Raw genomic sequence first — 26,136 nt, 5'->3', positions numbered from 1 at the left:
GTCCATGGACTTTTCCAGGCAAGAATACTGGAGTGGGTTACCATTTCCTTCTCCACAAGACAATATTATTAAAGTCTAAATAAATATTCTTACCTTCCAGGCTCTTAACCCGAGGCCTGCTTGCCCACACCCTTGCTTGCTCTTTCCTAAAAAGAGAATTAAAGTACTAAGGAGATAACGTTAAAGCTCTCCTAGGTCCAAATTGAGACACTCTTCATGGCACACGTGATAAAAAACAGGTTCCCACCATGTGGGTCTATGCAGTTTAATACTCCTAGTGAAGTGAAGTCACTCAGTCATGTCCAGCTCTTTGTGACCCCACGGCCTGTAGCCCACCAGGTTCCTCCATCCATGGGATTTTCCAGGAGAGAGTACTGGAGTGGGTTGCCATTGCCTTCTCCAGGGGATCTTCCCTACCCAGGGATCGAACCTGGGTCTCCCGGATTGTAGGCAGATGCTTTACCGTCTGAGCCACCAGGGAAATTTGTTTAATACTCCTAACCTCCTACCAAATCCCACACTCTGCAGGCCTTGATCTGGGCCATTCTGGCATTTTATAGATACAAGACATCATGTTTATGGCCTTGCTGTCGCCAGAATCTCCCCATATGAAACTGTGCTGTGTGTGCATGTCTGTTCTGTGACTCTGGCAGTGGGGGGAGGGGAGCTGAACACTCCAGGTTTTCTCAGAAACTGCCCGTGGAGGTGCCACTGCCCGAGCTCAGGAGGTCTTCATCGATGCTGCACAGAGCCGACACCTGGACCCACAGGGCAGCCGGGCGCTTTCTCCTCACCTGTGTCGGGCCGCTCTTTCCCCTTCTCAGTTGTCTCGGCCCTTCCCAGCTGCAAGGCCATTGTTCTCCATGGAGTCAAGGGAGCTCCAGCAGGCGTGGCTGGTGACAGATCCTCTGCCCTGATGGCAGCCCCTTCTTCCCTTCCTTCTGCCCACGCCAGCATGGGAGAAAAGGCCCTTTCTTTCATCCAGGAGGCCTCACTTCCTCCAGCTGCTCTCAAGAGTCCTGCCCCTCCTGCTCTGTCCTGATTGGAGTCCGCTCTGAACCTGAGCTCCTCTGAGGTCTCCTTGTGACCCGGGGCTGGGGGGGCAGGGGGTGGGGTGGGGTGTTTGTTTTCCAGCCCTTTCTTCCTAATCGAACCCCTTCCGGCTGATTCCTTCAGGTTCCCGAGTTAGAGATCTGAATCTCCCGTGAGTCAGAGCATTCCATTCGCCATCTCTGGCCCCAGGAACTGACTTCTGTTGTTTATGGGTGGCTGGAAGCCTGTTCTTCTCAAATCCAGCCTACTACATGTTTCCTGCCTCTCCTGTTACAGACTCTCAGCTGACCTGAGCCTTTTGTCCCGAGGTCCCTTATCTGGTCACCACCACTGTCCCTGAATTCCTCCCGATTAGGAGTCAGTCCTCCCGGGCCAGCAGCTCTGTCCCCTGCTTTCCTGAGAGATGAGGTTCTCAGCGTGTCCCGTTTGCTTTTGCCCCTGTTCTGCGTTTAGCTGAGCGGCCTCCCAGTGGGCATGTGGATCTTCCTCTCCGCTCTATACTGCTCTCACATCAACTGCACGGAGCCTCCCGCAGAGGCTGAGGGTCTGGGAGGCACTCCCACCACAGGCTCGCTTTCATTGCCCTCTCTTTTTATTCCCACCCAAAACGTTTTCCATTGTGTTCTCTCTTCAGGTCCATTGTTTCCTCCAAGAGGAAACAGAGCTGTAGAGAATGGTCTTTCCATTGAAACACACATCTACATGTGCCCCACTTCCTATCTGTAGGACAGGACACAAGCAGATTCTGTCTCTGAGCCTCAGTTTACTCTTATGCAAAACAGAGGCAGTGACATTATCTACCTCATATGGTTGTTTTGAGGCCCAGATAAAATAATGTCCATAAAAAGGACCATTTAGTGCTTAGCATATACCAATCAAAAGAAAATAGGTATTAGAGACTTCCCTGGCCATCCAGTGGTTAGGAATCCATGCTTCCCACTTCAGAAGGCATGCGTTCAATCCCTGGTCAAGGAACTAATATCCCACAAGCCTCAAGGCACAGCCAGAAAAAAAAAAAAAAAAAAAAAATAGTCATTAGCATCATCCCTTCCCATAGCAGCAGCATTCATGGGGAAACTGGAGGTCAAAATCTTGGCCAGGATGGCACAGTCAGTCAGTGGAACTTAATAACCAGGAGGGAAATTCAGAATGTCCACAAACTTCTTGCTCTTTCTGCTACACCCCCAAATGCTTTGAGATCCAAATCAACCTAAAATCTAGATTTGATTGAGAGGTAAAGAGAGTCCTGTTCTAGTCAGATTCACTGGGAGTCTCTAGAAATAGAGATATTTGTGGTTCAGCCCTGAATGGGCTCATCACTTCAGACAGAAGCTTCCCATCAGCTGTCCTGTGGGCAGGACCCCAGGAAGCCTGCAGCAGAGAGCCATACCCCTTGTGCAAAGGAGGAGGTGGGCACAGGCCTGGTGGGCCTCCACTCTGCCTCGGGTTCTACAGACAGCCTTTGTGTCTGAGAGGAGTCGGGAAGTGGTCACGAACCAAAATCCCCAGGTTTAACATTTACAAGTAAATTCTTAGCTCCACCTTCCCAGCAGCATGCTTTAATTCCAAACATTCACTGTGATGTTTGAAAATAAAAATAGGAAAGCTCTTTTAAATTTTTGTGCGTCTGGGGGTTTATACCCCCTCTTCACTTTAAGCAAGCATAATTTTTACCCAAGTCGATGCAGCTGTAGGCTTGGAGAGAAAAAAAATTTTTTTGAATGAGTCAGAATTTGACTGATGGATCAATGATGGGACAGGCAGCTTGACCTTGAACTTTGCTTTGAGGCCAGAGGCAGGAGCGAGACTGCTAGGAAGAGGATGCAGAATTTAGAAAGTGAAAGTGAAGTGAAAGGGAAAAGTCAGTTGTGCCTGACTCTTTGCGACCCCATGGACTGTAGCCCACCAGGCTGTGCTGTCCATGGAATTCTCCAGGCCAGAATACTGGAGTCCATAGCTGTTCCCCTCTCCAGGGGATCTTCCCAACCTAGGGATCGAACCCAGGTCTACCACATTGCAGGCAAATTCTTTACTGTTTTAGCCACCAGGGAAGTCTCTAATACCTCTCCACCAGATCTTCCTGACCCAGGAATCGAACCCGAGATTCCTGCATTGCAGGCAGATTGTTTACCAGCCAAGCTGCCAGGGAAGCCCTAGGATTTGGTAGGGGGAAGAGGAGACTGGGGAGAGGGGTGGGGGCAGGGGGCAGTCTACCTGTGGAAAGGCACAGCGTCCCCGGACCGGGGGCAGCTCACGGAGTCCCACTGAGCCCGGGTTCCTCCTCTGCCGTCTGCCGAGCATTGGCTCCGTGTGAGTCATCTGTGAAAGCGCTCACGGGACTGTAGCCACCACAGTGATGGCGGCGGCCGCTGACTGAGCCGGGCACTGCACACCATCACCTCCAGCCTCTGTCAGCATCTGGGAAACAGGTGCCGTCCTGTCTTTCAGGTGGAGAATGCGGAAGTCAGAGAGGTTAAGTAGTAGCAGGTTTGAGGTCACAGGGCTCACAGAGGAGAGAATAATCCTAATGGAGTTCTGTCTGGCTCTCAAATGTGCACTCTTAGCGGCCATGCCTCGAGGCCTTCCTCCTCAAGGGGGTAAGGAGTGGACGGTGGAGGAGGGATGAGGTAAAAGGGGGAGTTGAGAGCAGGGAAGGGGCAGAGGCCTTGCAGTGGGGGAGGGTGGGGAGCAGAGGTCGCTCCTAAGTCAAGGCCTCTCATGTCTGTCTGAGACTCTCCTGCCCTTCCAGCAGTTGGACCCGGTGATGAGGAAAGAGAGTCAGTGCGTTCCTCCTGGAGCTCCAGCCAGGGTGAGAGCTGTGGCCTGGCCCCTGGCAGGCTGACTGCGCCCCTCTCCTGAACAGTACAGCACAGACGCAGGGCAGAGCGGCCTCGCCCGCGTTTCTTTCCCCGCCAGCAGCTCTCAGAGCATCTAGTGCGAGTGAGAGAGTTGTAGCCCAGTGTCCCACCTGTCTGTCCGTTAACTACTCATGAGCACCCCCACAGCCCAGCCTAACTCCTGCCCGGCGATTCCCTTGCAGACCAAATGTCACCAGTACTGGCCCGATCCCCCCGACGTCATGGAACACGGCAGCTTTCACATCCGCTGTCAGTCAGAGGACTGCACCATCGCGTACGTGTTCCGGGAAATGCTGGTCACCAACACCGAGGTGAGCGGGGCCCGTGTTGCAGGGGCTGTGGGGGGACCCGGGAAGGCGCGAGTTAAAGGCTAGTGCTAAATCAGCGTCCACCGTAGGCCCGGGGAGGCCTCTACTTCTGGGTCAGCCTGGGTTTTCAGCTGGTGAGCATTTCAGTAGATGTGCAAGGTTGCCTGGAAAAGAGCCAGCATCCGTGTTCACAGCAGTGTATTCACAACAGCCCACGGGGGAAACAGCCCAGGTGTCCACCGACAGATAAACAGAACGTGGTATATTCATACCGTGGAATCCTAGTCCCCCCACAAAGAAGGAGATTCTAACCTATGCTGCAGCATGGCTGAACCTGGAAGACGTTGTAATGAGCGGAAGAAGCCAGACACAAAAGGACAAATACCATGTGACTTCTGGAGTAGTCAGTTCAGAGACAGAAGTAGGATGGTGGTTGCCAGGGCTGCAAGGCTGTGGGACGAAGAGTTAGTGTTTAATGGGCATGCTGTTTCAGTTTGGGAAGCTGAAAAGCTTCTAGGAAGAGTGGTGAGGGTTGCACAACTTTGCCAATGTACTTAATGCCACTGAACTATACACTTAATAATGTTTAAAATGGTAGACTTCTTGTTATGTATATTTTGCCCATTAAAAAAAAAAAGCCAATGTGGGTGGCCTTGACAGCAAGTACCATGGGAGCAACCAGGAAGAGATGGCTGTGGGCAGAAGTGGTGGAGAGCCATCGGGCAGGAGGTAGCCTCCGAAGAGTCCTAGAGACAGGGCGGGCCCAGGAGCATCAGGGAGGTGGGTGGGTGGGAGTGGGCAGGGCTCATGGCTGGGAGATCCCCAGTGGGCAGAAGAGCGTCCAGAGACAGGAGCTTGCTGGCTGGAGGCTGGGAAGGGGCCGGGGTCCTCCTGCTCACCAGTCCAGATAGACTCAGTGAGGCTCCCCTGCCCCTTCGCAGACCAGGGAGGAACACACAGTGACCCATCTCCAGTACGTGGCCTGGCCAGACCACGGCGTCCCTGATGACTCCTCAGACTTTCTGGAATTTGTGAACTACGTGCGGTCCCTGAGAGTGGACGGTGAGCCTGTCCTGGTTCACTGCAGGTACTGTGGCTTGTTGACCTGGTTTTACCAATATTCATACTCCTTGGGCGAGGCCTGGAGACAGTTGGCAGGCATCAAACCCACCTACATCCCTCAAGACTCAATATGCACTTACAAGGCTCTGGTTGCTTTCTGTCTTCACTCTGTCCAAAGATTTGGACAAATTCTGACTGCACCCTAGAACTGGACAACAGAGTCCCTACCTCGTCTTTCCCTCTGTTCCTGTGATAGATGTGCAGGAGATGGGAGTGGAGTTTGCACAGAAAGATGGGTTTCTTCCCATTGGTTTTTTAAGCCTCTGGCCTGTTTGGGAGCACGCCCTGAGCATTTGTTCCATGTCCTTTGAAGGTCAGGGAGGAGAACTCCGTCTGAGTAACACGGGAACTGGTGAGGAGCTGAGCTGGGCTGTGCAGAAATGCTGTCTGAGCAAATTCCGCCTCTGCTTCTCTTTCCCCAGTGCTGGGATAGGTCGAACAGGTGTGTTGGTCACCATGGAAACAGCCATGTGCATGATCGAGAGGAACCTGCCCGTTTACCCACTGGATATTGTTCGGAAAATGCGAGACCAGCGCGCCATGATGGTGCAGACATCAGTGAGTAGAAATCTAATAATAAAAATACTAACAATGGCTAGGCCTGTACAAAGGGCTTTGCAAGTCAAGAGACCAAGGCCCCAGGGGACTGAGTCACTCGCCCATGGTCACAGAGCTCGTCAGGGGCTGAGCAGTTCCAAGGCCCATCCCATCTGGCCTCTGCGGCTTGCTGCCCTCCACTTCTCCTGCCGCACAGTTTGTTTCCTGACAGCCACTTGCTCCCTGCTGACGAGGGAGCAGCCCTGACTGCACTCTGCATTGTCAAGACGCTGACCCATCATCACCTTTCTGTCAGAAGTAAGCAGGGTCACCTGAGGGTTTCACCCCACCCACCTAGACGTTTCACAGGGCCCCACTCTCTCCCACTCTGGGCTGTCTTCCCCTTGGTACCCAGAGCTGCCGGTATCCTCAAGAGGAAATAATCTGGGGACTTCTTTGGTGATCAGTGGTTACAATTCTGCCTTCCAATGCAGGGGACATGAGTTCAATCCCTGGCTAGGAAATTAAGATCTAGGTGCCTCATGGTGCAGGCCAAAAAAAAGAGGAAATATTCTGGTTTCCCCTAGATCTACAAGAGGGGCAGGGGGCTCTGGGGAAGTGCACAATTCACTCTTCCCCATGTACAGGGCCACCTTTGAATAGTCCCTTAACCTCTCTAAGCCTCAGTGTCCCTATCTGCAAAATAAAGACCGCCCCCTATTCATTCATTCATCCCTTCAACAGATAGTGCACCAACAGGAGAGGCCTGAGCTTTTATCCAGCAGGACTGGCTCAGTTGACTGTGAATATCAGCAGCAGTGGGAGAAGTCCAAGAGGAGCCTGAGAATTCAGGAAGAGTTTCTGAAGCTGACTTGGAAAGGCAGGGCTTTCTAGAGGAAAGGCCTCCAGAACACCCCACACACCCCCACACCTACCCACCCCACCCCTGATGGATGAGGAGGAGTTAGCAGAGAAGAGAGCGGGACTTGCACACAGCTCTGTATCCTCACAGGCTCATGGCCTATGTTCGTAAGATTTCTCTAATGATTATGAGTTCTTGTTTTTATTTTTTTTTTACATTTCTTTACAATGTTGTGTGAGTTTCTGCTAGACAGTAACGTGAATCGGCTATAAGTATGCACATATCCCCTCCCTCCCACTTACCCATCCATCCTGACCCCACTAGGTCATCATAGGAGCTCTTGTTTTAAATTCATGTGCACTCCTGGGTGGCCTTAGCGGTAAAGAACCCACCTGCCAATGCAGGAGATGTAAGAGACGCAGTTCAGTCCCTGGGTCGGGAAGATCCCCTGGAGAAGGGCATGGCAACCCACTCCAGTATTCTTGCCTGGAGAATCCCTTCTATGAGAAGCCTTTCGGGCTACAGTCCATGGGGTTGCAAGGAGTCGGATACGACTGAAGCGACTTAGTGTGCACGCACCCAAGAAATCTGGTTAAGAAAAGAAAAAAGTTGTTAAGACTATTCTCTGCCCGGTTTTGTGGTATGGAGGACCTCATTGTTAGTTTAAAAAAAAACTGTTTCAAGTGTATCTTCTGGACACATTTTCCTAGCTGGGGCCCCTCAGTCTGAGGCTTTCCTTCACCCTGAACACATCCCTCAAATAAGTCTCAGGTGTTTGTTAATGAAAAGAACCGTATCCTGCAGAGCGACTTCCAGTGGCTGTCCTTTCAAAAAGACAAAGTCCAGACCCCTGACCCCAGTGCGGGGGTCCCCCACAGTGAGGTCCCAGCCCACCTGTGCAGCCTCCCTCCAGTACCCCCACACCCAGGTGTTCCAGGCCGGGACCATGATCCCTGACCCTGCTCCTCTGAGCGAGCATCTTTGTCAGAGCGGCACGCTGGTGCATCTGCTGGAAGGGCCACCCCGCAGTGACCTTTGTCCCTTCCGGACTTCCCCAGACTGCTGGTCCCCCTCGGCCGAGTTGCCCAGCCCTCCCTGGGAGCTACCCCAGCCCTTGTCACACAGAACAGTGAGCTCACAGGTGTGTCCGGTCCACTCTGTGCCCCTGGATGTAACCCAGGGCCGGGCCCAACTTGAGCTGGAGCTCAGGGTGTTTATGAATGAGGTGAAAGAATAACTGTGTCTGGGGTGAGAGGCTGTGTTTGTGGAGCTGCTGGCCTGACGGGCTTTCGTTTCCTCCCCAGAGCCAGTACAAGTTTGTGTGTGAAGCAATTCTTCGCGTTTATGAAGAAGGCTTAGTCCAGATGCTGGACCCCAGTTAAGACTGCTGTGAAGACGTTCATTCCTCTTTCCCCGGGGCATCCTCCTTCTCTCTGGAGGCGGCAAGAGGAACCTGTAGGCTGTGGGAAAGGACTGAGCACATTTGACCCAGGCACTTTAAATTTCTATTAAAAAAAAAGGTATCGTGTACATAAGAACTGTGTAGATAACGCATGCGGTTATAGCATCATGCAGGCCCGCGCCTGCTCTGGAGAGAACTAAGCGGAAGGGGAGCTCAGTCTGGGGCCTGTCCTAATGCCTTCCTCTCTCTCCATCTCCATATTCCTGTAAACCATCCTTGGGCAGTTGGGAGAGGACACCAGCCATGCTGTGGGCCTCCCAGAAGCGAGATGGTGTGGCTGTTCAGAGTTACTTGGATGCGTTGTGTGTCTAGGACTAAGAGCTGAGCTTTCCGTGGGTCTGGGCGGAGCTGAAACAGTGTTCACCAGCCCCAGTGATGCTCGGGGGACCCCATGAAAGTACTGAGTGGCAGGGGATGGGGTGCCAGGCAGAGGACGAGCAGTGCCTTTGTACCCTTGTGCCCTCCCTTCCTTTGTCCAGTCTCCCTGCCACGTCTGCCATTGGCGTTTCTGAGAATCGTGTCCACGTGCCCTGCCTCCTCCCTGCATTAGTGACCCTCCTCAGGTTCCCACCAGTGCCTGAACCGGACGAGCAGTGCAGGTTTCAGGTGAGTCTTCAGCTGAGAGCCTGAGAGTGAGGACTCCCGGTGTCGCCCCGCGTGTTAGCTTTCGGAGCAGGCGCCTCTTGTGCCCGCCTCCCTCCTGCTGCACACCCAGCGCCCAGGACTGGAATCATCCACTACTGAATCTAATACATGGATTGCTGCTACTTCGAGCTATTACACTTGAACCATTACGATTTTCCTGAGGGGAGATGGGATGTCATCTAAGTATTCAGAATCTTTGGCCCTTCTGAGGAAAGATCTAGACGTTGAACCATGGGAAACCCAGCTTCGAGAGGGTTGCCTATGGATGTGTATGTGTGTGTTGTGTTGTGTGTGTGTGCCCACAGGTGAGTGTCTCTCAGGATTCCTAACTTGATTCAAATTACAGTTGAGTTTATATAAATGAGTCTCTGTATAGAAGAACAAACGTGTGCATTCACTCTTAGTCACAATGGTCTCCGTTTCATTTCAAAGGAGAGGATCAGACTATCTGAATATAAACACAATTTGATGTTAATTTATTCTAAGTACACCAAGATTTTGATTGTCCTAAGGAATTCTGCCTTTGTTAATACTGTGTTAATTTTTTTTTTTTAATTTGTGCCAGGATTGTAGCAAATTATTATTTAAGGAAAATAAATTACGTGAAAATTCGAACGTGGTATTTTGAAATAGTGGTTTTATGTATCCAGAAAAAACAGCTAACTAAGTATCCAATTTCTTGACGGGATTTATAGAAAAAGGATGGTTCCATGTTACAGCGCACTGAAATGAGGCCGTTTTGATGTTTAGCAAACTCCAGACCAACTGAGCAAAAACGTTTCCTGGTCACAAGATGGATAAAGACCTTTACGTAGGGGCCAGGTTTCTAAAGTTCTTTGTCTCCAGACCTAGCATATTTACTGCATTCTTTCCATCTTTTCCCCACTGACATTTTACTGTTAAATGACAGGGGTTGGGGGAGCTGTGTACAGTGTCGTACCCCACGCTGGGCAGCAGGAGATGACGAAGCCCCAACCTTGTCAGCATGGTGCCAGGCTAGCTGAGTGTAGCAGCAAGGCTTGGAGCTAAGGGCTGGGAGATCTAGTTTCTGATTCCACTCAACAGCTAGCCCTGGGCCTAGTCATCTGAAAGCTTTACCTCCATTTTCTCATCTGTAAAGTAGGCGAACTAGATAATACTGAGGACTCTAGGTCAAATACGAGGATTGAATGAGATCACGCTGTTAAAGTTTTCATCAGCTGGAATCTGACTCTGCTCTGGATGCATTACTTGGAAAAATTAATTTATTAGTGACTAGCCCCCAAATCCATGAAACAGAAGTAGAATCACTGGGGTTTTTGTAAGAGGAAATCGCTTTTATTCTCAAGAGAACCAAGGGCACAAAGGAGTATCGTACAAGTACTTCTATTCAATCTGGACTCAGAAAATTCCATCAGCCAGGCACCAGAAAAGAGAGAAGCCTGAAGTAAATTAAAATGCCATCAGGATATTGAGCAAATCATTGCCATTTGATAAAAAAAAGAAAAAGGGCATCACCACCCTGTGTATAAAAAGCTTGCAAAGTTTAAATGAGTTTGGAGATTTGTGTTTGTGTATTTTTTTTTTAAAGAAACGCATTGTTTAATATGGTTGCAGAAATGCTGCCATTATTTTACATCAATTTCCTAAAAGTTTACCAAAGATTGCCACCAACCTTTTTCCGCCACTGTGCAGGCCAGTAGTTCAGACTCAGCAGATGTTACCAGGAACAAAATCCATGCAATCCTGGGGAAGAACAAGACAAGACAAGAGAATTATCAAAAGGAGTAAAATGTGCAAGTACATATTATAGATGCTACTGATCAAATTGGGGAGTTCAAGATTTCAGCTTCACCACCTTATACACTTTCTCAATTGGACCTAAGAAGCCCTTATTAGCTGTAAGTGAAGAACTTCATCAGAATCAGGATAAATAGTTTGCCCAGGAAATTGGAGTATGCATGGAGAAGACATTTACATCCTGCATTCTGGCGCTCTCCGAAGATCTAATTAGACATCAGTGTGCAGACATAAGACGGGAGGTCTCTCCTGGTGTCACTCCTTAGAACCCGCGCTTGACGCTGTTTGACTTCCCAGAAGAAGAGACTCAACTCAGTTCAGTTGGGGCAGGAGGGTTAGAGAACAAACTTGGGCTGGTCTTCAGTTCCTACCACAGTAATTTCATTTTTCACTTTGCTTTGAGATGAGCATAGAGGCTGTTGCTGCAGTTGCTGGTTGATGTTTTTTTGTTCCTCACAGAAGTTATCATAGAACCAGAGGCATCGAAGAGGCAGTGTCAATGGGGAGAGGCAGTTAGAGGCAGGATGTGGATCCAGACTAGACTTAGACAAGACACGTCACCCTTGGCCTTCACTTTCCTCATCAGTAAAAGGGAGGTTGGGCTAGACTAGATGAGCCCTCAACGTCTACCATTCTGGGAGTCTGTCTTCCAGAGAATTGAGATTAATCCTAAGCCCAAGCCTCCAGTAAGCTACGAGAGAGAGATGTATCACATTTCTAGAACTTGTCTCCAAGAGCTGGTCCCTCATCTCTTGGCAAAGAGTCTGACTTTAGTCCGAGGAGCCAAGCAGGGGCATGGGGCTGTCCAGCATCTCTGATAACTCACGTTCCATCTGGAACAACCAAGGGATTTGTGTTAAGTCGTGTCATTTCGAAAAGTATCTTAATTGATCAGCAATATTTTGTCTGTAAATTTGGAATGTTTTTCATTCTGGCCTGTTTTTACAGTGACTCTGCTGAAATACAATTTGATCAATATAAAAACATTCAAGCTATGCAACACTGTTATTGTGTGTTGATACTTTTATTCTGATGTCTTGATTTTCTGGACATGTTTTCTCATTTTGTTTGCCTTTTTTTTTTTTTTTAAAGTAAATGTTAACCCTCTTGGAGGAGATTGCTCTGTGCCTGTCTCTACCTTCCTTCTGGTCAGAAGCGTGACCACAGACAGCCTTGACCTGTGTGACAGGTTCTAGATCAGAATCAAGTTCAGCTGTCATGACAACAGTAGTTTACACAAAGGGGAAATCTCTTTGCCCACTATCGTGCAGGACTGCCAGGTGGGTCCATGATCCCTAGGGTCCCAGGTTCTTTCTGACTTGTTGCCCTCCCCAGTCTGCAGCCATCTACACTGAGGTCCGCGATGGCAGCTCCAGCCACGTTTACATTCCAGCGGACAGAATGGAGGAGGGGGAGGAGAAAAGCAAGATGTGTTCCTTAGGGTGTTTCATGTGGATGTTGTACATTTCACTGATCTGAACGTACAGGGAAATACCTATAGCACAGAAGTCTGGGAAAGGTAGTTTTTATTCCCAGATGCTATGTGCCTAATTGAAATGCAGGAGTTCTATTTCTGAGGAACAAGGAAAGGATGGGCTAGAGGGACAATTAGTGGTCTCTGCCATAGCTCAGTCCTTTGGTGTCACCTTCCTTAGCTCATGTGGAGCCCATGCCTCCTCTCCCCTAAGGTGAATAACCTAAGCCCCTTCCAGATATGGCATGGATCTAAAATGAAAGTCTTGTTTGAATGATCTGTGGTCTTCTCCATCAGCTCTGGGTGACTTCTTGTGGTCTAATGACCTATAAACTCAAGTTATCTTCTCCCAATGCATCCCATGAACAGGAGTGAAGTAGAAACAGGCAAACAGCCATTGAAAACTCAATGAACAGGACACACTACTGCGGGCGGTTATCCACTCCCACTGCAGGAATAGTGAAGATGCTTCTGGCAGGCCAGCAAGTCCTTTGGATAGCCACCTGCCATCGCAGTCCCACTCTCCAGGAGGGCCTCCTTGCCCATTGACCTTCATGGCCATATCCAAGGTGGGACTGTAGAGCTTTCGTAGCCCTGCTTACTCTTGGGGCAGTTTGGGGAGGACCAAGGGTTATAGTTTCTCTGCCAATAGAATTCCACCAAGTACCCACAGCCAAAGATCTGCTCTAGCCCAGTGTTCTCTGTTCTTCCTGTGCCTCATCTCAACTTAAAGATCATGATCTTAGGGCCTCCTGACCAAGACGTTTGAGGGAGGAGGGCAACACCTTCAGTCTGATCTTTGGAGCTACTGGTTTGTGTTTTCTGGAAAAGAAGTCTTGACGGTGGCTTGCTGCCACCAGTCTTGTCTCCTGCTCAGGCTGCCACGTCAAGGCCACTGTTTTTAATAGCTGCAGTTTGGCAAAAGGCAATTGGCATTGTCTGCTTCAAGACCTCAATCAGTTTTGAGCACAGGCTCCAGCCAGTGCCTCCCTTAGTAAAGCAGGATTGTCTTCCATCTCTGCTGCAGTCTGGCTGGCTCTAGCCCTTGTTCGTCCCAGTTTTATATGACTTTGTGAAAAGCAACAAGGAACGGCGTTCACCCTTTGGCACTCTCCTACCATTTCCTCTATGGCCATATCCTCAGTCAGTATGTGGTCCATCCAATTTCATCAAATGTTTAACCATTATATAAAAGATAGTATCTATTCTTGCCATCCACCGCCTCCTAATTCCACTAAGCTAGTGTTATGTTTTAAATGTTATTTGCAGCATCCTATCCAAAGTAGCAAAGAGGAAGAAAAGTTGGAGCAAAGTGGAAGTTTATTTCTCACATAAAGATAGGAGTCCAGAGCTGGTACAGTGGCTCCACGGTCACGGGGACCTATGCTCCTCCAATCCTCAACATACACTTTCACCTCATAATCCAAAACAGCTGATATAGCTCCAGCCATCACATCCATATTCCAGCCAGAAAAAAAGAGGAAAATAGAGAGGGGGGAAAGAATGCCCTTTCCCTTTAAAGATAATTCCTTAACATTCCATAGGCTACTCAGAATAACACACAGTTGGCCAGAACTTCATCATGTGGGTACACTTAGCCGCAAAGGGGTTAAGACATGTAGTCTTTACTGTGGATGGCACTCAGTCTGGCTAAAATTCAGGAGTTTTATTATTGAAGGAGGGGAAATGATTATTAGGGAAAAAATACCAGCCTCTCCTGCAGATTCCTTGACTTCACATCTAGTGTAGGGCTGGCGTATGAGGAGCTAATAGTCCTAAGACCCAGCATACAGGAACAGGCAATTATGTCATTTAAGCAAAACTGACCCACCATCTTGAAGAACAACACTGACAGCCCCTAACATGATCAGCCCCCATACGTTACATACATGAATCATTTGGCTAAGAATAGACTGATCACAAACTTAACCTCTTTTCTAAAACCCCAGATCGCCACCCATTCCCAAACCCCAAATTATACAGGTCATTCTTCTCCTATGGCCACCCTGTATCCTTTGCTGGTTAGTCCCAAAGCCTCTGGATTCCTCTCGTGGTTGAGGAAGGCTCCAGAATTTCTCCTTAGGCTGCCCCAGGGCTTCCAACATCATTGTCCAAAACAGGAAGAGCCAGAGAAGAAGACCTGTTGGGATGCGGTGGCAGAGATCCGGGGAGGAGGGATGGTGGCAGTGAAGGCAGCAGGTGGTCATAGTTTAGACATATTTAAGAGGAAGGAGTATGGCTTAATAACAGGTGTGCCAAGGGAGGAGCCAAGGAGGGGGGCAGTTTCAAAGCTGGGCAACTGGGTGGGTATGGATGCTGCAAACAAGAACTAGGTGTGGAGAAGATAACAGATTGTTCTTTGGGTCTGAGATCTAACATTAGGGACACGTGTAACCAATCTGAGTCTCACACAGCTATGTCTGAACGTGGAAGTTTATTCTTAAAATTGATGTAGACATTTCTGGGTCTTGAGCACTCTATAAACAGCCACAGTAAATGTCTTATGTGCCATTCTTATTTGAATTTTAATCCATTCAAATGATTTCTGTAATAAAATCCAGTTATTAAAGTAGCCTGTTTTGGGGTGAATGTGCAGTTGTCTTTGCCTCCTTGAACTGAGATAACAAAATACCACTGACCAGGAGGCTTAAACAGCAGACATTTATTTCTCATGGCTCTGGATCCTGAGAAGTCCAAGATCAAGGTGCCAGCAGATTTATTAATTGGTAAGAGTTCTCTTCCTGGCTTGCAGACAGTCACCTTCCTGCGGTGTCCTCATGTGATGGAGGGGGAGCCCTGGTGCCCCTTCTTTTTATAAGGACACTATTCCCATCACAGGGGCCCCTCATGACCTCATCTCAACCTAAATATCTTCTGAAGGCCCCATCTGCAAATACCATCACCTGGGGGGTTAAGCTTCAACATAGGAATTTGGAGGAGGATGTCAGTCAGTCCATGGCAGCAAATTCTTAGTTGATCATGTAATCAGAGGTTCCAGTTCTCTCTGAATTTCTTTCCTCACCCCTCCTCTTCCTGCCTGAACACTCAGAGACCTCACTCCCCTCTAGAGCGCTACAGACAAGACAGGTCGAGGGCACAGCACACTGGGCCTAAGAGAAGTCCCCAACCTCGGTCTGGATGTCAGCCTCTGCAGGCCGGTGTTCTCGACACAGGTGTTATGCATGGTTTTCTTTAGTGGTGGTCACCGTTACCCTGACTCCCTCCAGCCCAAGGGAACAGCCCTCTTTCTCCTTCCTGGAAGGGTGGGGTAATGGAGTGGGGCAGGAGGTGGGGATACCCTCCTTCAGCTCCCATCAGTGATACCCACCCCAGCATACTTCCAGAGTCATATATTCCATCCGTCAGCCAGGTGGCTCCTGGGTAACTGCACGTTTTTGGCATTTCTGTTCCTCCATCAGTGACGATACAAATCACATCCCCAGAGTTGTACCCAGTGACAGTTCCCATCATGCTTTCTCACATTGACCAGGGGAACCATTGGGTCATCTGTCCTGCCCTGGAGCCCCACAGAAAACCCTTCAGTGCTTGATGGATTCCTGGCCTAGGCTGAAACACCCTGCCCCACCCAGAACTCCATCCACTTCTCACTTGTATTCTGGGAAATGAGTCTACCATTTTTGTTGTCTTTCAGAACTGCTCATTGGCCACCTGGTGCCAAGCCTGAGATTCTGATTGAACATTTTCTGAAAATAAGCCTCATGCCTCAGAGGCTTTAACTTGCAACTCATTATTTAATGCCAAAGTGAAAGTGAGTGAAGTCGCTCAGTCATGTCCAACTCGTTGTGATCCCATGGACTGTAGCCTACCAGGTTCCTCCATCCAAGGGATATTCCAGGCAAGAATACTGAAGTGGGTTGCCATTTCCTTCTCCAGGAGATCTTCCCAACCCAGGGATTGAATCCGGGTGTCCTGAATTGTAGGCAGACGCCTTACCGTCTGAGCCACCAGGGAAGCTTAATGCCAAACAGACACTTATGAATACAGGGAGGAAATATCTCTCCCCTGGCCTCTTCCTGCTACACACACACACACACACACACACAAGCAGGAAGGCTGGTGAGTGGTACTCTAAAGTGGTGTGGCCAGTGTCAATGTGAAGATCAGATCTCCAAATTGGTCCCTGTGGCTGCCACTGCCACTGTCCCTAAGTACGGAACATGGCAGGAACTACTGACACCACTGAAGCCCATCCCACTTTGGATACTGGATGGAGCTGACCCTGCAGCTGCCCCCCTCACAAAATGAACCTTCACAGTCCCTGCAGCCTGTCCTCTCTGAGTCCTGGGGCAGGTGCTTCTCATTGGCAGAGTCTAGCTCATGAGCCCAGGCCTAGCTGCAAAGGAGGCTGGAAAGCAAACGTGTGGCATTTTCAGGGTGTGTAATGGGAGATATGGGAGGTGATATCTGCCTCCTATTGTAGAAGGGTTTCCAAATTTAGAAGCTGGGTAACCAAAGCCAGATGCCCACTATAATCCACTCCTTTTGCCACCTAATACCCAAACTCCTCAAACATAAGAGTGCACCTGCCTGACATGAAATAACCATCCCTTATATAACTGAAATCTGCTCACTCCTCCCACAAAGATGTCAAGCAGAACAGACATCAATTACAGCAACAGTGATTCCTTTTCTCCTAGGTCATGGTCTATCTCAATTTCCTATACTCTGTGGTCTAAATTGTATATGACAGCTATCAGCATATCCTATAGAAGAATTAGATTAAATATTTTAAAATATACACAACACATCTAGGGGAGTGGGGGAATACAACAGAACTACCTGGTGACTCACTGGAAAAGATCCTGATGCTGGGAATGATTGGGGGCAGGAGGAAAAGGGGGGCAACAGAGGATGAGACGGTTGGATGGCATCACCAACTCAATGGACACGAGTTTGAGCAAGCTCCGGGAGAGGGTGAAAGACAGGAAATCCTGCCATGCTGCAGTCCATGGGGGTTGCAAAGAGTGAGACATGACTCTGTAACTGAACAACAACAACATCTTGGCGTGACGATAGCTGCCTGGGCTCTATCCAGAGTATGAGGTCAGAGTGACCTTCAAGGCTCCGGCCAGGAACTTAGCTCTTAGATTTCACTGGCATCAGGTACACAGTTTTGGTTGCAGTGAGAGACCTACCTGGCAGAGGCAGAGGTGTGCAACTGAGAACAGGCTTGATAGTAATCAAGACCAGTAAGTTAAGTTTCTGAACAAAAGTTATGCATGCTGTTTATAAACCAACCATAAAAACTCAGAAACCCGAAACAAAAACAACTGTGAAAACCTAGAAAAATATGTTCTAAAAGCATTTGTAAAAGTTACGGTCCTTCAGCAGTCCTTCGTTTCTTGTATTACATCCAGATTGTCCTCAACAACAAAAAGCTTGTATGAATTCTATTTTTGCCTTGTGTAGGCATTGTCCAAAAGCTCAGGAAGAGGTGATCTCTTCCCCCCAGACACCACCACGTCCAAACTCCTGTATGCCTATATTTCACTACTTAAGTAAATTGGTGAGCCTTCCCCCACAAATCCTTTTATCATCTTCTTTCTGCCTATAAAAAAAACCCTCCTCTCTCTCTCTCCTTCATAACATTAAGAACTAAAAAAAGTTCATAACAGTTCATAACCTTCATAAAGGGTGAAAAGTGGAAACCACCCAAATGTCCATCAGCTGTTGGATGGATAGACAATTTGTGGTCTAGCCATACAATGCAATATTATTTGGCCATAAAAAAGAAAGAAGCTCTGATACATGCTACAACATGGATGAACTTTGAAAACATGCTAAGTGAATGAAGCCAGACATAAAGGGTCACATTCTGGGGACTTCCCTGGTGGTCTAGCAGTTAAGACCCTGTGCTCCCAATATAGGGGGCCAGTGTTCAGTAGCTACTCAGGAATGCGCATGCCATAGTGAAGATCTCGTGCTTGATAACAAAGATCCCATGTGCTGCAACTAAGACTCAGCGCAGCCAAATAAATAATTCGTTTTTTTTAAAGTCACATACTGTGTGATTGTATTTATGTATGTTATTCAGAAAAAGCAAATACGTGGAGACAGAAAGTAAATCAGAAGTTGCCAGGGGCTGGGAGGAAGTGGAAGGGGCGGTGACTGCTAATGAGTATAGAGTTTCTTTGGGGAGATGGTGAACTGTACTGAAATTAGAGAGTGGTGATGGGGCTTCCTAGGTAGTGCTAGTGGTAAAGGAAGCTGCCTGCCAGTGCAAGGAGATGCAGGAGACACGGGTTTGATCCCTAAGTAAGGAAGATCCCCTGGAGGAGGACATGGCAACCCACTCCAGTATTCTTGCCTGGAGAATCCCCATGGACTGAGGAGCCCGGCCGGCTACAGTCCACGAGGTCGCAAAGAGTCTGACACGATAGAAGCACAATGGCTGTACAGTGTTGTGAATAAATGAAAAAATATGGAATTGTACACTTTGAAATGGTGAATGTTATCTTATGTGAATTTAGTCCCATTTCTTTAACTGTTAAAAAAGAAACCAACTAAACTAAAAAACAGCGTCACAGCTCCCAGGCAGGAGAGCCTAAGCTGTTCTGAGGAGTAGGTGGCTGCAGATGTCAAAACCACAAAACCATCTGCAGACCCACCAACCCAGTAACTTCACTTCTGGGACTCTGACCTAAGGGAATAATTTAAGGGTCTTGTCTTATGTTATCAAGACATTTTTAAAATATGTTCTTGCATCGAGATATTTTTATAATAGTGAAAATTTAGAAGCAATCTCAATGCCCATCAGTCTGAGTCTGTTTCAATAGAGTTTGGTGCATTTTTGTTACAGGATACTGAGCATCTCTGAAAGTCACAGTAGATAGCATACACATAAAGAATCCGGGATATTTTGATAATGACACAGGATACAGAAGAGTATTACTGTGTGATTTTAACTTTAGATACAGTCAGTATAGTGTGGTAGCCAAGAATATAGATTTGAGAGCAAAACCACCTAGATTCAAACCCCAACTCCTCACCATTTGCCAGTTTTAAGTCCTTGGGTTAGATAGCTAACCGCTCTGAGCCTGTGTTCTCTAACCTTTCCGTGCTTTTCTAAGCTTCAGTTTTCTCACCTGTTATACTGGAAGTAATAATACCTATGTCAAAGGGTTGTGGTGAAGAGTGAGTTATTATGCAGAAAATTAAACCATTTGTGACACATAATGAATAGATAGATGATAGGTAGATGACAGATCAAAGAGATAGATCAAAGAGAAAAAGCGATCAAAGATAAATAGATACACAGATGATAGTCAAAAGTGAGGGAGCAGGGAATCCCAATGTGCTAAGAGCGACTGTCTCGAGGAATAGGGTAGTAGGTGAATCTCCTTTTCTTTTTGCTTATTGGTATAGCCTAAATCTCTGTAATGAACATGAAAGTGAAGGTCGCTCAGTCGTGTTCATCTCTTTGCCATCAAATAGACTATATAGTCCATGGAATTTTCCAGGCCAGAATACTGGTGTGGGTAGCTGTTCCCTTCTCCAGGGGATCTTCCCAACCTAGGGATCGAACCCAGGTCTCCTACACTGCAGGTGGATTCTTTACCAGCTGAGCCACCAGGAAAGCCCTGTAATGAACATGCATTACTCTAAAAATTACTGTAGAATTTTTTTTAAAGGCTGGAATATTGCTACTGGTGCACATATACTGAAGAAGTGAAAGACGTTAAACTTGGCAGTGAAATTAGATGTAAGAATCAGACTTTATTCCTCTTTGTGTCAGACAGGATTCTTCTGGTTGCAAGTGGCAGGAACCCAATTCAAATTAGCTTAAACCAAAAAGGAGTACTCTTAGGCAGGACACTAGGGCAGTATCAGTACAGAAGGAGGACTTCAGGAAGCAGGACAGCTAGTGGAAGGATTGGATTTTCTTGAATCCTTTTGCCTTGGCTTCTCTTGGCCTTCATTATCTTGATGCCTTCAAATGGCTTGGAGGATGCTGATCCTCAGAGCTCCAAAGCCAGAAAGGAAAGACAGGGTTCTCTCTCTGCCCATTCAGCACTGCTCAGGGGGCCCCTCTTATTGGTTCAGGTCAGGTTAAGAGTTCACCCCTTGGACCAAGCTCTGCGACCCTGAGGTTGGTCAGGAAGTTACAGCCCCTCCCCTATAGAACTCAGCTGGATTCAGGAGTGGGAGATTGAAGCAGCTCTTCAGAAAAGGAAGGAGTTATTCTGAGTAAGCATGAATAACTAACAATTTGGCCACGCCCTGGCCAATTTGAACCCATCACTGGCCAAAGCACTTGACGTGCTGGCCTCATTGCATAAACACCTGGAGAGTGCTCAGAGGCCTCCTCTGAAGTCACAAAAGTCACAAACTCCTACCTCATCTTATCCCAGTTAAAGCTGTATTATCTCAGAGACTTCCCTGGCGGTCCAGTGTTTGGGACCCACGCTTTCACTGCCCAGGGCCACGGTCCCGTCCCTGGTTGGGGCAACTAGATCCCACAAGATGGCCAAAATAATAATAATAATTTAAAAATGAAAATAAAACTGTATTACCTCAAGGACCTATCTTCAAGAAAGATCTTTCAATGTGTTTCCGCTTTGACTGACGTCACCATCAAACGATATTCTACTGGTTAATGTTGCAAGTATGATGTGGGTTAAATGGACAAGTCAATTTGGAATTTCAAACCTTCATAAGAAGATGGTCTGTTCTAATACAACTCTTTCTTTGTGAGTGGGAGACAGCCTGTATTTGCCCATTACTCTAAGGACAAGGGTTTGGTTTGGTTTGGTTTGGTTTTTGCCTCATACCCCTAACAGTGTCTTTTTGCTCCCTTCCTGGCAGGAAAGTGACACCTTCTACCCTTAGCAATTCCTGCAGCTCCATCTCCTCCTGTCCTCTTACCCATATGCTGCATGCTTTCCCAATCATCCAGGTCTAGCTCAAATACCCTCTCCCCCAGGAAGCCTTCCTTGCCTGCCCCTTCCTGAACTGGAGCCATGTTTCCTCCTCTAGAATGGTTGGAATACATTGCCGGTCTTGAGTCACGGCTCATGCTCATCTTACCTCCCTACGGGAGAGAGAATCATGCATGATTCATCTCTGTGCCCTTAAGGGGCACATGTAGTGATAAGTGGGTACAAATAACGCCTGTTGAATGGATGCAGGCCAGTGCCCTTTACATGGCTGATTGCAGCTAGGACACTGTGCTCCCTACAACTCTTTCTCTTCTATGTTACTTTACGCCCTATCACTCTTAACCCTTTGGCAAAATGTTTTTGAAAGGGCTAGGGGAGGTGAAGGTCTTCCCCTGGGGCTCCACAGTAAAGAATTTGCCTGCGATGCAGAAGACACAGGAGATGCAGGTTCAGTCCCTGAGTCCGGAAGATCCCCTGGAGGAGGGCATGACAACCCTCCAGTAGTCTTGCCTGGAGAGTCCCCATGGACAGAGGAGCTGCAGTCCATAGGGTTGCAAAGAGTTGGACACAACTGAAGTGACTGAGCACATACTCACAGGGGAGATGAAAGAAAGATTTCTAGATCTGATCACAAAAATTCAGAATGTAATAAACACAATAAAAAAGCCATCAAGAAACTGAGAAAAATATTTGCCACAAATATGACAAATTCAAATAAGAAATCCCATTTTTAGCTTCAAATTGGCAAAAATAAAGGTGGTGATTTTGAAGCATATTTAATGACAATTTCATCGAAAATATTTGAGCAGAGAAAAGCCTAGAAAGTCAACACCATTTTAACAGTGATTAGCCCAAAATTTTGTGATTATGGATTGTTTTAAGTTTTGTTCTTTTCCTCTTGTTTATAATAATAAATAAGCATTACATATATAATCATAAGAACAAAGCAACAGATGTCATTTTTTGCTGAATTCCCTATATTATAGGATAAAACTCCATGTGTTTCAAAAAGTGATGAGATGAAGACGTTGGAGCATCAATCGGCACAACTAAAAGAGGACAGGGTATATTAAGTGTATATTAACAGTATGTATTGATGCTTTTGAGCTGTGGTGCTGGAGAAGACTCTTGAGAGTCCCTTGGACTGCAAGGAGATCCAACCAGTCTATCCTAAAGGAGATCAGTCCGGGGTGTTCTTTGGAAGGAATGATGGTGAAGCTGAAACTCCAGTACTTTGGCCACCTCATGAGAAGAGTTGACTCATTGGAAAAGACTCTGATGCTGGGAGGGATTGGGGGCAGGAGGAGAAGGGGCCAACAGAGGATGAGATGGCTGGATGGCATCACCGACTCAATGGATGTGAGTCTGAGTGAACTCCGGGAGTTGGTGATGGACAGGGAGGCCTGGCGTGCTGCAATTCATGGGGTTGCAAAGAGTCGGACACGACTGAGCAACTGAACTGGACTGAACTGAACAGTATGTATTCGGGCTTCGTAGGTGGCGCTAGTTGTAAAGAACCTGCCTGCCAATGCAGGAGATGTAAGAGACGTGGTTTGATCCCTGGGTGGGGAAGATTCCCCTGGAGGAGGGCATGGCAACCCACTCCAGCATTCTTGCCTGGAGAATCCCATGGACAGAGGAGCCTGCTGGGCTATAGTCCGTGGGGTCACAAAGATTTAAAAAACTTCTGCTTTTAGTTTTTAATTCTGGTGATTAGAATAGAAAGTGATTAGGAAATCAGACAAAGATGGAAATAATAATTTACATACAGAAATTATTCATTGCAGAGCTTTCTAAAATATGAAAAAAAATTGGCAATAACTAAGTGTCCAATACCAAGGATATATGTTAAGTAAATTATGGAATAGTAGGCAATCTTGAAAATGTCATTTATAAAGAATATTTAAATAAGATAATAAATGGTTAGGATATGGAAGTTCAGTGTAAAAAATTCAAATAAAATCCAAGTAAATAGTGTAATTGCCAATGTATGTACATACACCTGGAAAAGGGCTCAGAAGATTATACCAATGTTAACAGTGAATATCTCTGGGTTTATGATTTATGGGTGATTCTAGGGTTTTTTTCCTAATTACTATGTATTTTTCATCATCAAACAGTCAGTTTTTAAAAGGTCCCCATGATTTGTAACTAGTCACAGATTGCTTTATAGTACGATCTAACTTCACAAATTTACATAACTCTGACCCAGCAGTATAGCCTTTAGAAACAGATTTCTTATGTGTATCCAGTTATTCAGAAGGTTGGAAGCAACTTGAATATCCAACATAGAGGTATAGTTAATTATAATACAGACCTGTATTATAGAGTCTCCTGCCATCATAAACAAGAATGGGGAAGCCCTTTGTTATTTTGTCATTATATTCTAATATTAATCATAGTATATATCCTATGATATTATTGTATTATCATTATTCTATACTAATACAGAATGTACTCCAAGACAGGGTGTTAAATGAAAACAGCAAGATAAGAACAGGGTATAGATGAAACTTCCAACTGTGTAGAATGAGTACGCATTTATGTAGATAGACTTGTATGTAGCGATATCTATAAACACTTGCTTCTATGGTCACAAAATAACTCTTGAAGTTACACAAGAAACTAGGAATACTGGGGGACAGAAGTGGGACAGAGACGCTTTAGAGATGTTCTAGACCTTTTGGTACATTTTGAGTCAGGAACTGTATTGCCTATTCAAAATTAAATAATGCAAAAAAATTAGAATCAAAACGAACAGCCAGTGTCTCTGTTAGAAGCTTGGACAGTGGATTCAATTTGCCTCAGTTTGAATCCCAGCTGTATTGCTTGGTGACTGTGTAAACATCAGGGAAATGTCTTAGACGGCTGTAAGCTCGGTGTCCTTGGCCACATAATGGAGGTAATAATAACTCCTGCCTGGAGGGATTGTTGTGAGGATTAATGAGATTGTTAAATGAGAGCTAAATGAGATAATCCATGTAAAGTGATTTATTTTATATGTAACATTTCATTTTTATTCTCTGACTGCCCTGGGGATGGCCCGTCCATGGGCCCATCAGCATACTCTCTGCCTCCTCAGAGCGCGACCAATTTCACGAGCTTGTGCACATCTAATGAGTTACTATATTGTCGTTGAAACCCCTGAAACAGTGCCTAGTTCACAGGGGAAGTTTAACAACTGTTTTTCACAGAAACATCCTTTCAAAGGAGATTTTCATTTCCCCCTCACATCTCTGAATTCATGGACTCCCTTTATTTCAATAATTTTATTATATCTTTCCTAGAATGTCTATGTAGACAATTTTAAGCCCGTGTATTCTTTTCTCATGCTATTCTGTTCTGGCTTTAAGGTTTAAAGTGGCTGTTCCTTTCCTTTCCTTCTTTCCTTTCTTTCTTTTTTTAATATTGTCTTGGCTGCAATGCATGACATGTGGGATCTTAGTTCCCCCATCAGGGATCAAACCCACATCCCTTGCTTTGAAAGCACAGAATCTTAACCACTGGATGGCCAGGGAAGTCTCTCCTTTTGTCTCTTCAAAAATTTTAATCCTGCTTGTTTCAAAGTTTCTACTATCTTTAGTTCTTGGTGTGTAAAATCCTGTGCTATTTCAGCTGCTGACTGCTTGTGGCTTATTTCCTCACGTGCATCATAAAAGCCCATCCTCATGGGGTTTCTGTGAGCAAACTGAACCCCTAATTATGGAAGTGTCCCTATTCCAGGACTTCATGGAACCTGAGGTCCCCAGAGTTTTAGCAGTTCAGGACAAGTTTTCACTTGTCCACTTGGGATCCACTTGGAATCCTCATACTATACAAATAATGGGAACCCACACCCCATCCCTACATTGGCTCATGAGGCAGCCTTGATGGTGTCTCGCTTTTTTAAAGCAGGCAACTCATCTTCACCTCCCTGGGAGTGAAGAGCCAGTGGCTGTGCTCTCCTCACAGGCAGATATGAAATCTCCAGCCCCAGCCACCAGCTTTAATATCCTATTAGCCTTGAAAAGTGAAAGTGAAAGTGTTAGCTGCTCAGCCGGGTCTGACTCTTTGCACCCCCGCGGGACTGAAGCTCACCAGACTCCTCTGTCCTGAGGATTCTCCAGGCAAGAGTCCTGAAGTGGGTTGCCATGCCCTTCTCCAGGGGATCTTCTTGACCCAGGGATTGAACCCAGGTCTCCCACATAGTGGGCAGACTCTGCCATCTGAGCCACCAGAGAAGCCATCCTATTAGCCTTGGGCTGTATCTTATCTCATCTACTTCTGCTTTACTGACTATGCCAAAGTCTTTGATTGTGTGGATCACAGCAAACTGTGGAAAATTATTAAAGAGATGGGAATACCAGACCACCTGACCTCCTTCCTGAGAAATCTGTTTGCAGGTCAAGAAACAATAGTTAGAACTGGACATAGAACAACAGACTTGTTCGAAATAGGGAAAAGAGTATGTCAAGGTTGTATATTGTCATCCTGCTTATTTAACTTACATGCAGAATATATCATGCGAAATGCTGGGCTGGATGAAACACAAGCTGGAATCAAGATTGCCAGGAGAAATATCAATAACCTCAGATACGCAGATGATACCACCCTTATGGCAGAAAGTGAAGAAGAACTAAAGAGCCTCTTGATGAAAGTGAAAGAGGAGAGTGAAAAAACTGGCTTAAAACTCAACATTCAGAAGACAAAGATCATGGCATCCTGTCCCATCACTTCATGGCAAATAGATGGGGAAACAATGGAAACAGTGACAGACTTTACTTTCTTGGGCTCAAAAGTCACTGCAGATGGTGACTGCAGCCATGAAATTAAAAGATGCTTGCTCCTTGGAAGAATAGCTATGACAAACTTATATAGCATATTAAAAAGCAGAGACATTACTTTGCCAACAAAGGTCCATCTAGTCAAAGCTATGGTTTTTCCAGTAGTCATATATGGATATGAAAGTTGTATTATAAAGAAAGCTGAGTGCCAGAGAATTGATGCTTTTGAACTGTGGTGTTGGAGAAGACTCTTGAGAGTCCCTTGGACTGCAAGGAGATCCAGTCAATCCTAAAGGAAATCTGTCCTGAATATTCATTGGGAGGACTGATGCTGAAGCTGAAACTCCAATACTTTGGCCATCTGATGTGAAGC

The 26,136-nt window shown here is 46.7% G+C and overlaps 1 protein-coding gene across 12 annotated transcripts in view; it reads left to right on the top strand.

Annotated features, from left to right (window-relative positions):
• The window catches only part of PTPN3 (protein tyrosine phosphatase non-receptor type 3), a 118,862-nt gene extending 109,400 nt beyond the window's left edge, over nt 1-9,462 (top strand). For all 12 annotated transcript variants that reach the window (XM_025282202.3, XM_025282201.3, XM_025282203.3 and 9 more), the window contains 4 exons: nt 4,094-4,222; nt 5,161-5,306; nt 5,764-5,899; nt 8,045-9,462. In XM_025282202.3, coding sequence (XP_025137987.3) covers nt 4,094-4,222; nt 5,161-5,306; nt 5,764-5,899; nt 8,045-8,122 — 489 coding nt within the window. In that variant the 3' untranslated portion in view covers nt 8,123-9,462. The remainder of the gene's footprint in view (nt 1-4,093; nt 4,223-5,160; nt 5,307-5,763; nt 5,900-8,044) is intronic.
• Nucleotides 9,463-26,136: the final 16,674 nt, after the last annotated feature.

This window comes from Bubalus bubalis, chromosome 3 (genome assembly GCF_019923935.1).
Source record: "Bubalus bubalis isolate 160015118507 breed Murrah chromosome 3, NDDB_SH_1, whole genome shotgun sequence".
NCBI classification, from domain to species: Eukaryota; Metazoa; Chordata; class Mammalia; order Artiodactyla; family Bovidae; genus Bubalus; species Bubalus bubalis.
The sequence above is the reverse complement of the archived record's forward strand: the minus strand, read 5'-3'. Positions and strand labels throughout refer to the sequence as shown.